Source organism: Panulirus ornatus, chromosome 8 (assembly GCF_036320965.1).
Source record: "Panulirus ornatus isolate Po-2019 chromosome 8, ASM3632096v1, whole genome shotgun sequence".
Taxonomy (NCBI): Eukaryota; Metazoa; Arthropoda; class Malacostraca; order Decapoda; family Palinuridae; genus Panulirus; species Panulirus ornatus.
Window position 1 is genome coordinate 27,771,950 of NC_092231.1, and position 12,417 is coordinate 27,784,366.

A 12,417-nucleotide genomic window follows, 5' to 3' on the forward strand; every position below is an offset into this window, starting at 1 on the left:
GGTGAAGGCATGTACAGAGCATCAGATTGGGGAAGAGCAGTGTGGTTTCAGAAGTGGTAGAGGATGTGTGGATCAGGTGTTTGCTTTGAAGAATGTATGTCAGAAATACTTAGAAAAGCAAATGGATTTGTATGTAGCATTTATGGATCTGGAGAAGGCATATGATAGAGTTGATAGAGATGCTCTGTGGAAGGTATTAAGAATATATGGTGTGGGAGGAAAGTTGTTAGAAGCAGTGAAAAGTTTTTATCGAGGATGTAAGGCATGTGTACGTGTAGGAAGAGAGGAAAGTGATTGGTTCTCGGTGAATGTAGGTTTGCGGCAGGGGTGTGTGATGTCTCCATGGTTGTTTAATTTGTTTATGGATGGGGTTGTTAGGGAGGTAAATGCAAGAGTTTTGGAAAGAGGGGCAAGTATGAAGTCTGTTGGGGATGAGAGAGCTTGGGAAGTGAGTCAGTTGTTGTTCGCTGATGATACAGCACTGGTGGCTGATTCATGTGAGAAACTGCAGAAGCTGGTGACTGAGTTTGGTAAAGTGTGTGAAAGAAGAAAGTTAAGAGTAAATGTGAATAAGAGCAAGGTTATTAGGTACAGTAGGGTTGAGGGTCAAGTCAATTGGGAGGTGAGTTTGAATGGAGAAAAACTGGAGGAAGTGAAGTGTTTTAGATATCTGGGAGTGGATCTGGCAGCGGATGGAACCATGGAAGCGGAAGTGGATCATAGGGTGGGGGAGGGGGCGAAAATTCTGGGGGCCTTGAAGAATGTGTGGAAGTCGAGAACATTATCTCGGAAAGCAAAAATGGGTATGTTTGAAGGAATAGTGGTTCCAACAATGTTGTATGGTTGCGAGGCGTGGGCTATGGATAGAGTTGTGCGCAGGAGGATGGATGTGCTGGAAATGAGATGTTTGAGGACAATGTGTGGTGTGAGGTGGTTTGATCGAGTGAGTAACGTAAGGGTAAGAGAGATGTGTGGAGATAAAAAGAGCGTGGTTGAGAGAGCAGAAGAGGGTGTTTTGAAGTGGTTTGGGCACATGGAGAGAATGAGTGAGGAAAGATTGACCAAGAGGATATATGTGTCGGAGGTGGAGGGAACGAGGAGAAGAGGGAGACCAAATTGGAGGTGGAAAGATGGAGTGAAAAAGATTTTGTGATCTGGGCCTGAACATGCAGGAGGGTGAAAGGAGGGCAAGGAATAGAGTGAATTGGAGCGATGTGGTATACCGGGGTTGACGTGCTGTCAGTGGATTGAATCAAGGCATGTGAAGCGTCTGGGGTAAACCATGGAAAGCTGTGTAGGTATGTATATTTGCGTGTGTGTGTATGGGGGTGGGTTGGGCCATTTCTTTTGTCTGTTTCCTTGCGCTACCTCGCAAACGCGGGAGACAGCGACAAAGCAAAATAAAAAAAAAATATATATATATATAAAGCGCCTCTTCGCAAACGGAACTACCTTGGCCCACCAGTGATGCTACTACGTTTGTGAATCGGGAACCATTGCAACACAAACCTCGCCAGATGGTAGAGTTTCCCGCAGTGTATCGAGACAGACTTCCCCAGAACTTTTTTTAAAGGGGAAGTAAATGTTTATAGTTGTGTTACTGGAGTGATAGTTTTCATACATGGGGTTTTGACAAGAAAATAGTGAAATTGGAGAAAAATGTAGCTTAGACATTGAAGCTTATTGATACAGTGGTTAAATTGATGAGAACTGCTATTGACGTTTGTGTAAATAAATTATACATTTCCTTTTTCCATAGCCAGAGGTTGAACCATTATGTGACATTCATTTTTTCATTCATTTCAAGCTAGAAGTTTCAGTTTTCTAAATTGTTTCTTACATTTTTCATATGTATATATATGTATGTGTCTGTGTGTGTATATGTGCGTATGTATGTGTATGTGTGTGTATGTGTATATGTATATATATATGTATATTATCCCTGGGGATAGGGGTGAAAGAATACTTCCCACGTATTCCTCGCGTGTCGTAGAAAGCGACTAGAGGGGACGGGAGCGGGGGGCCAGAAATCCTCCCCTCCTTGTATTAACTTTCTAAAATGGGAAACAGAAGAAGGAGTCACGCGGGGAGTGCTCATCCTCCTCGAAGGCTCAGAGTGGGGTGCCTAAATGTGTGTGGATGTAACCAAGATGTGAAAAAAGGAGAGATAGGTAGTATGTTTGAGGAAAGGAACCTGGATGTTTTGGCTCTGAGTGAAACGAAGCTCAAGGGTAAAGGGGAAGAGTGGTTTGGGAATGTCTGGGGAGTAAAGTCAGGGGTTAGTGAGAGGACAAGAGCAAGGGAAGGAGTAGCAATACTCCTGAAACAGGAGTTGTGGGAGTATGTGATAGAGTGTAAGAAAGTAAATTCTCGATTAATATGGGTAAAACTGAAAGTTGATGGAGAGAGGTGGGTGATTATTGGTGCATATGCACCTGGGCATGAGAAGAAAGATCAAGAGAGGCAAGTGTTTTGGGAGCAGCTGAATGAGTGTGTTAGTGGTTTTGATGCACGAGACCGGGTTATAGTGATGGGTGATTTGAATGCAAAGGTGAGTAATGTGGCAGTTGAGGGAATAATTGGTATACATGGGGTGTTCAGTGTTGTAAATGGAAATGGTGAAGAGCTTGTAGATTTATGTGCTGAAAAAGGACTGATGATTGGGAATACCTGGTTTAAAAAGCGAGATATACATAAGTTTACTTATGTAAGTAGGAGAGATGGCCAGAGACCGTTATTGGATTACGTGTTAATTGACAGGCGTGCGCAAGAGAGACTTTTGGATGTTAATGTGCTGAGAGGTGCAACTGGAGGGATGTCTGATCATTATCTTGTGGAGGCTAAGGTGAAGATTTGTATGGGTTTTCAGAAAAGAAGAGTGAATGTTGGGGTGAAGAGGGTGGTGAGAGTAAGTGAGCTTGGGAAGGAGACCTGTGTGAGGAAGTACCAGGAGAGACTGAGTACAGAATGGAAAAAGGTGAGAACAATGGAAGTAAGGGGAGTGGGGGAGGAATGGGATGTATTTAGGGAATCAGTGATGGATTGCGCAAAAGATGCTTGTGGCATGAGAAGAGTGGGAGGTGGGTTGATTAGAAAGGGTAGTGAGTGGTGGGATGAAGAAGTAAGAGTATTAGTGAAAGAGAAGAGAGAGGCATTTGGACGATTTTTGCAGGGAAAAAATGCAATTGAGTGGGAGATGTATAAAAGAAAGAGACAGGAGGTCAAGAGAAAGGTGCAAGAGGTGAAAAAAAGGGCAAATGAGAGTTGGGGTGAGAGAGTATCATTAAATTTTAGGGAGAATAAAAAGATGTTCTGGAAGGAGGTAAATAAAGTGCGTAAGACAAGGGAGCAAATGGGAACTTCAGTGAAGGGCGCAAATGGGGAGGTGATAACAAGTAGTGGTGATGTGAGAAGGAGATGGAGTGAGTATTTTGAAGGTTTGTTGAATGTGTTTGATGATAGAGTGGCAGATATAGGGTGTTGTGGTCGAGGTGGTGTGCAAAGTGAGAGGGTTAGGGAAAATGATTTGGTAAACAGAGAACAGATAGTGAAAGCTTTGCGGAAGATGAAAGCCGGCAAGGCAGCAGATTTGGATGGTATTGCAGTGGAATTTATCAAAAAAGGGGGTGACTGTATTGTTGACTGGTTGGTAAGGTTTTTCAATGTATGTATGACTCATGGTGAGGTGCCTGAGGATTGGCGGAATGCGTGCATAGTGCCATTGTACAAAGGCAAAGGGGATAAGAGTGAGTGCTCAAATTACAGAGGTATAAGTTTGTTGAGTATTCCTGGTAAATTATATGGGAGGGTATTGATTGAGAGGGTGAAGGCATGTACAGAGCATCAGATTGGGGAAGAGCAGTGTGGTTTCAGAAGTGGTAGAGGATGTGTGGATCAGGTGTTTGCTTTGAAGAATGTATGTGAGAAATACTTAGAAAAGCAAATGGATTTGTATGTAGCATCTATGGATCTGGAGAAGGCATATGATAGAGTTGATAGAGATGCTCTGTGGAAGGTATTAAGAATATATGGTGTGGGAGGAAAGTTGTTAGAAGCAGTGAAAAGTTTTTATCGAGGATGTAAGGCATGTGTACGTGTAGGAAGAGAGGAAAGTGATTGGTTCTCAGTGAATGTAGGTTTGCGGCAGGGGTGTGTGATGTCTCCATGGTTGTTTAATTTGTTTATGGATGGGGTTGTTAGGGAGGTAAATGCAAGAGTTTTGGAAAGAGGGGCAAGTATGAAGTCTGTTGGGGATGAGAGAGCTTGGGAAGTGAGTCAGTTGTTGTTCGCTGATGATACAGCACTGGTGGCTGATTCATATGGGAAACTGCAGAAGCTGGTGACTTGAGTTTGGTAAAGTGTGTGGAAGAAGAAAGTTAAGAGTAAATGTGAATAAGAGCAAGGTTATTAGGTACAGTAGGGTTGAGGGTCAAGTCAATTGGGAGGTGAGTTTGAATGGAGAAAAACTGGAGGAAGTGAAGTGGTTTAGATATCTGGGAGTGGATCTGGCAGCGGATGGAACCATGGAAGCGGAAGTGGTTCATAGGGTGGGGGAGGGGGCGAAAATTCTGGGGGCCTTGAAGAATGTGTGGAAGTCGAGAACATTATCTCGGAAAGCAAAAATGGGAATGTTTGAAGGAATAGTGGTTCCAACAATGTTGTATGGTTGCGAGGCGTGGGCTATGGATAGAGTTGTGCGCAGGAGGGTGGATGTGCTGGAAATGATATGTTTGAGGACAATGTGTGGTGTGAGGTGGTTTGATCGAGTGAGTAACGTAAGGGTAAGAGAGATGTGTGGAAATAAAAAGAGCGTGGTTGAGAGAGCAGAAGAGGGTGTTTTGAAGTGGTTTGGGCACATGGAGAGAATGAGTGAGGAAAGATTGACCAAGAGGATATATGTGTCGGAGGTGGAGGGAACGAGGAGAAGAGGGAGACCAAATTGGAGGTGGAAAGATGGAGTGAAAAAGATTTTGTGCGATCGGGGCCTGAACATGCAGGAGGGTGAAAGGAGGGCAAGGAATAGAGTGAATTGGAGCGATGTGGTATACCGGGGTTGACATGCTGTCAGTGGATTGAATCAAGGCTTGTGAAGCGTCTGGGGTAAAGCATGGAAAGCTGTGTAGGTATGTATATTTGCGTGTGTGGACGTATGTATATACATGTAGGTTATTAGGTACAGTAGGGTTGAGGGTCAAGTCAATTGGGAGGTAAGTTTGAATGGAGAAAAACTGGAGGAAGTAAAGTGTTTTAGATAGCTGGGAGTGGATCTGGCAGTGGATGGAACCATGGAAGCAGAAGTGAATCATAGGGTGGGGGAGGGGGCGAAAATCCTGGGAGCCTTGAAGAATGTGTGGAAGTCGAGAACATTATCTCCGAAAGCAAAATGGGTATGTTTGAAGGAATATTGGTTCCAACAATGCTGTATGGTTGCGAGGCGTGGGCTATGGATAGACTTGTGCGCAGGAGGGTGGATGTGCTGGAAATGAGATGTTTGAGGACAATATGTGGTATGAGGTGGTTTGATCGAGTAAGTAATGTAAGGGTAAGAGAGATATGTGGAAATAAGAAGAGCGTGGTTGAGAGAGGAGAATAGGGTGTTTTGAAGTGGTTTGGGCACATGGAGAGAATGAGTGAGGAAAGATTGACCAAGAGGATATATGTGTCGGAGGTGGAGGGAACGAGGAGAAGTGGGAGACCAAATTGGAGGTGGAAAGATGGAGTGAAAAAGATTTTGAGTGATCGGGGACTGAACATGCAGGAGGGTGAAAGGCGGGCAAGGAATAGAGTGAATTGGATCGATGTGGTATACCGGGGTCGACATGCTGTCAATGGATTGAATCAGGGCATGTGAAGCGTCTGGGGTAAACCATGGAAAGTTCTGTGGGGCCTGGATGTGGAAAGGGAGCTGTGGTTTCGGGCATTATTACATGACAGCTAGAGACTGAGTGTGAACGAATGGGGCCTTTGTTGTCTTTTCCTAGCGCTACCTTGCACACATGAGGGGGGAGGGGGATGTTATTCCATGTGTAGCGAGGTGGCGATGGGAATGAATAAAGGCAGACAGTGTGAATTGTGTGCATGTGTATATATGTATATGTCTGTGTGTGTATATATATGCGTACATTGAGATGTATGGGTATGTATATATGCGTGTGGGGACGTGTATGTACATACATGTGTATGGGGGTGGGTTGGGCCATTTCTTTCGTCTGTTTCCTTGCGCTACCTTGCAAACGCGGGAGACAGCGACAAAGCAAAATAAAACAAATATAAAATATATATATATATATATATATATATATATATATATATATATATATATATTTTATATTTGTTTTATTTTTTTATATATATATATATACATACATATACATATTTTCTTTTTTTTTTCACTATTTGCTATTTCCCGCAGTAGTGAGGTAGCGTTAAGAATAGAGGAGTGAGCCTTTGAGGGAGCGTCCTCACTTGGCCCCCTTCTCTGCTCCTTCTTTTGGAAAATGAAAAACGAGAGGGGAGGATTTCCAGCCCCCCGCTCCCTTCCCTTTTAGTTGCCTTCTACGACACGCAGGGAATACGTGGGAAGAATTCTTTCTCCCCTATCCCCAAGGATAATATATATATATATATATATATATATATATATATATATATATATATATATATATATATATATATATATATATATATATATATATATATATATATTTTTTTTTTTTCTTTGTTGCTGTCTCCCGCGTTTGCGAGGTAGCGCAAGGAAACAGACGAAAGAAATGGCCCAACCCACCCCCATACACATGCCTTGATTCAATCCACTGACAGCACGTCAACCCCGGTATACCACATCGCTCCAATTCACTCTATTCTTTGCCCTCCTTTCACCCTCCTGCATGTTCAGGCCCCGATCACACAAAATCTTTTTCACTCCATCTTTCCACCTCCAATTTGGTCTCCCTCTTCTCCTCGTTCCCTCCACCTCCGACACATATATCCTCTTGGTCAATCTTTCCTCACTCATTCTCTCCATGTGACCAAACCATTTCAAAACACCCTCTTCTGCTCTCTCAACCACGCTCTTTTTATTTCCACACATCTCTCTTACCCTTACGTTACTTACTCGATCAAACCACCTCACACCACACATTGTCCTCAAACATCTCATTTCCAGCACATCCATCCTCCTGCGCACAATTCTATCCATAGTCCACGCCTCGCAACCATACAACATTGTTGGAACCACTATTCCTTCAAACATACCCATTTTTGCTTTCCGAGATAATGTTCTCGACTTCCACACATTCTTCAAGGCTCTCAGAATTTTCGCCCCCTCCCCCACCCTATGATCCACTTCCGCTTCCATGGTTCCATCCGCTGCCAGATCCACTCCCAGATATCTAAAACACTTCACTTCCTCCAGTTTTTCTCCATTCAAACTCACCTCCCAATTGATTTGACCCTCAACCCTACTGTACCTAATAACCTTGCTCTTATTCACATTTACTCTTAACTTTCTTCTTTCACACACTTTACCAAACTCAGTCACCAGCTTCTGCAGTTTCTCACATGAATCAGCCACCAGCGCTGTATCATCAGCGAACAACAACTGACTCACTTCCCAAGCTCTCTCATCCCCAACAGACTTCATACTTGCCCCTCTTTCCAAAACTCTTGCATTCACCTCCCTAACAACCCCATCCATAAACAAATTAAACAACCATGGAGACATCACACACCCCTGCCGCAAACCTACATTCACTGAGAACCAATCACTTTCCTCTCTTCCTACACGTACACATGCCTTACATCCTCGATAAAAACTTTTCACTGCTTCTAACAACTTGCCTCCCACACCATATATTCTTAATACCTTCCACAGAGCATCTCTATCAACTCTATCATATGCCTTCTCCAGATCCATAAATGCTACATACAAATCCATTTGCTTTTCTAAGTATGTCTCACATACATTCTTCAAAGCAAACACCTGATCCACACATCCTCTACACTTCTGAAACCAATATATATATATATTATATATATATATATATATATATTATATATATTATATATATATATATATTTTTTTTTATTTACTATTCGCTATTTCCTGCGATAGCAAGGTAGCGTTAAGAAAGTTAAGAGTAAATGTGAATAAGAGCAAGGTTATTAGGTACAGTAGGGTTGAGGGTCAAGTCAACTGGGAGGTGAGTTTGAATGGAGAAAAACTGGAGGAAGTAAAGTGTTTTAGATATCTGGGAGTGGATCTGGCAGTGGATGGAACCATGGAAGCGGAAGTGGATCATAGGGTGGGGGAGGGGGCGAAAATCCTGGGGGCCTTGAAGAATGTGTGGAAGTCGAGAACATTATCTCGGAAAGCAAAAATGGGTATGTTTGAAGGAATTGTGGTTCCAACAATGTTGTATGGTTGCGAGGCGTGGGCTATGGATAGAGTTGTGCACAGGAGGATGGATGTGCTGGAAATGAGATGTTTGAGGACAATGTGTGGTGTGAGGTGGTTTGATCGAGTGAGTAACGTAAGGGTAAGAGAGATGTGTGGAAATAAAAAGAGCGTGGTTGAGAGCAGAAGAGGGTGTTTTGAAGTGGTTTGGGCACATGGAGAGAATGAGTGAGGAAAGATTGACCAAGAGGATATATGTGTCGGAGGTGGAGGGAACGAGGAGAAGAGGGAGACCAAATTGGAGGTGGAAAGATGGAGTGAAAAAGATTTTGTGTGATCGGGGCCTGAACATGCAGGAGGGTGAAAGGAGGGCAAGGAATAGAGTGAATTGGAGCGATGTGGTATACCGGGGTTGACGTGCTGTCAGTGGATTGAATCAGGGCATGTGAAGCATCTGGGGTAAACCATGGAAAGCTGTGTAGGTATGTATATTTGAGTGTGTGGACGTATGTATATACATGTGTATGGGGGGGGTTGGGCCATTTCTTTCGTCTGTTTCCTTGCGCTACCTCGCAAACGCGGGAGACAGCGACAAAGTATAATAAATAATATAAAATATATATATATATATATATATATATATATATATATACTTCCCATGTATTCCCCGCGTATCGAGGAAGGCGACTAAAAGGGAAGGGAGCAGGGGGCTGGAAATCCTCCCCTCTTGTTTTTTTTTTCCCCCAAAAGAAGGAACAGAGAAGGGGGCCAGGTGAGGATATTCCCTCAAAGGCCCAATCCTCTGATCTTAACGCTACCTCGCTAACGTGGGAAATGGCGAATAGTATAAAAAATATATATATATATATATATATATATATATATATATATATATATATATATATATATATATATATATATAGGGGAGGGGGATAGGGGATAGGGGAGAAAGAATACTTCCCACGTATTCCCTGCGTGTCGTAGAAGGCGACTAAAAGGGAAGGGAGCGGGGGGCTGGAAATCCTCCCCTCTCGTTTTTTTTTTTTTTTCTTCTCCAAAAGAAGGAACAGAGAAGGGGGCCAGGTGAGGATATTCCCTCAAAGGCCCAGTCCTCTGTTCTTAGCGCTACCTCGCTAATGCGGGAAATGGCGAATAGTATGAAAAAAAAAAAAAAAATATATATATATATATGCTAGTGGTTCCAACAATGTTGTATGGTTGCGTGGCGTGGGCTATGGATAGAGTTGTGCACAGGAAGGTGGATGTGCTGGAAATGAGATGTTTGAGGACAATGTGTGGTGTGAGGTGGTTTGATCGAGTAAGTAATGTAAGGGTAAGAGAGATGTGTGGAAATAAAAAGGGCGTGGTTGAGAGCAGAAGAGGGTGTTTTGAAATGGTTTGGGCACATGGAGAGAATGAGTGAGGAAAGATTGACCAAGAGGATATATGTGTCGGAGGTGGAGGGAACGAGAAGTGGGAGACCAAATTGGAGGTGGAAAGATGGAGTGAAAAAGATTTTGAGTGATCGGGGACTGAACATGCAGGAGGGTGAAAGGCGGGCAAGGAATAGAGTGAATTGAATCGATGTGGTATACCGGGGTTGATGTGCTGTCAGTGGATTGAATCAGGGCATGTGAAGCGTCTGGGGTAAACTATGGAAAGTTGTGTGGGGCCTGGATGTGGAAAGGGAGCTGTGGTTTTGGGCATTATTGCATGACAGTTAGAGACTGAGTGTAAACGAATGGGGCCTTTGTTGTCTTTTCCTAGTGCTACCTTGCACACATGAGGGGGGAGGGGGATGGTATTCCATGTGTGGTGAGGTGGCGATGGGAATGAAAAAAGGCAGACAGTGTGAATTGTGTGCATGGGTATAAATGTATGTGTGTGTATATATATGTATACATTGAGATGTATAGGTATGTATATTTGCGTGTGTGGACGTGTATGTATATACATGTGTATGGGGGTGGGTTGGGCCATTTCTTTCGTCTGTTTCCTTGCGCTACCTCGCAAACGCGGGAGACAGCAACAAAGCAAAATAAAAAAAAAAATAATATATGCTAAAAGGTTATGGTGACATATACATCCAACCATACCCATTTTCACCCTTCCAGATAATGAGTGCTCTTTTCACACATCATTCAGTGCTCCCACAAGCTTCATTCCCTCACCCACCCTGTGACTCACTTCTGCTTCTATGGTTCCATTTACTGCTATGTTTACTCCGAGGTATCTAAAAAATATACTTGCTCCAAATTTTCTCCATCCAAATGCACATCCAACTAATCTGTCCCTCTACACTGATAAACCTAATAACCTTGCTTCTATTCACATTTACTCTGAAATTCCTCCTTTCATGTACTCTTCCCAAACTCAGTCACCAACTTCTGCAGTTTCTCACTAAAATCTGCTAACACTGCTGTGTCATCAGCAAACAACTGACTCACTTCCCAATCCCCCCATCCCAAACAGACTGCATACTTGCCCTTCTCCATAAGACTTTTGTGTTTAACTCCCCCATCACCCCATCTGAAAGCATATTAAACAGCCATCACACATCCACAGACCAACCTTCACTTGGAACCACTCACTCTCCTCTCTCCCTAACTGTACAAATGCCTCATACCCTTGATAAGAATTTCTCACTGCTTCTAACACCTTTACTCACATACCATATATTCTTAAGACCATTTATAAGGCATCTCTATCAACAGTGTCATGTGTTTTCTCCAGATCCATAAATGCCATATACAAATCCTTCTGTGACACTAAAGTTTTTCTCACACATTCTTTTGACCAAACATCTGGTCTACATATACTTTAACCACTTCTGAAGCAGCATTGTTCCTACCCAATCTGATACTTGTTAATTAGCAGTTATGCATTAGCCATACTTAACCCTATATATATTTGTTTTCAGTATTCTATTAACCTAATCTCTGATATTTTCAAGATGAACTTTCAATTAACTGTGAAATTTCCAAAGCTTTAGGATAGGGAGACCATTCTTTTTTGGAAGTTAAAAAGTTAGGAAGTTGACTATCAAGATGAAAATTATGAGGGACTCAGCAATATAAATCAAAGCAATGAGTATCTGCTTTTATGAGATAAAATTCACAGCTCTGAGATGTGGAATAAGGTAGTCGAGTGCCTATACATTACAGTAAATTAAAATTCAGGTGACAGTCAAATTTTCAAATAATTCATTAAAAATTCTTTGATTACTTCTGTTCATAAGAACTTATTACTCTGACCTTGTAATATTTTGCATACTAGAAACTTAATACCAATAAAATAGCTAATGTTCAATATGCATTAACATAATAAAATACCATTTGAATTCATGCAAAACACAGTAAAATGAAGGGATATAACTCTAAAAAAGGTCTACTTAGACATAAGTCTACTTACACATAATGGAACTTCAGGTTGCAGTAAGAAACTAATACAATAATCACGTAGTAAAGGTAAAAATACTCACCAACATAGCCAGGCGTACCACATGCTGTTGCCATTATGCCAGAATCTTCCATCTTGCTGAGGCCAAAGTCACTTATCATTATTTTGCTGTCCTCATCTTGACTAAAGTACAGCAGATTCTCAGGCTGCAAAAATGAAGATAATTCAAATGATAAAAACAGGAGGAAGAATTAAAGTCTGTACATATAAGGTAAAGGCACTGCAGCTAATGAAATATCACCACATGAATCTTAAAGACATTTTTTGTACTTGTATGTTGTGAGGAGAGAGTGCTTTTCCCCCTCTTAACCTTGTGTGTGTATTGTTTTCAGCATTATATATAAATGCATGTAAATCTTATGTCAGGTATCCATTCACACTCCCAAAGGACAGGATGAAGAGCTAAGATCACTGTGAGCCATCTGACCTGTCTGGGATTTAAACCTAAACCCATTACATAGGCATGTTGCAATGCTAAACACCATTCACTAAAGCTCACAAGCAATGAGAAATGGTTTCCTTGCTTACCAGGCTTTGTCCAGTTAGCAAATATTTTGAAGTCT

At 42.1% G+C, this 12,417-nt stretch overlaps 1 protein-coding gene across 5 annotated transcripts in view; it reads right to left on the reverse strand.

The window, feature by feature from the left end:
* CaMKI (Calcium/calmodulin-dependent protein kinase I) overlaps nt 1-12,417 on the reverse strand; it is a 317,987-nt gene that overhangs the window by 180,462 nt on the left and 125,108 nt on the right. For all 5 annotated transcript variants that reach the window (XM_071664256.1, XM_071664252.1, XM_071664253.1 and 2 more), the window contains one exon: nt 11,877-12,000. In XM_071664256.1, coding sequence (XP_071520357.1) covers nt 11,877-12,000 — 124 coding nt within the window. The remainder of the gene's footprint in view (nt 1-11,876; nt 12,001-12,417) is intronic.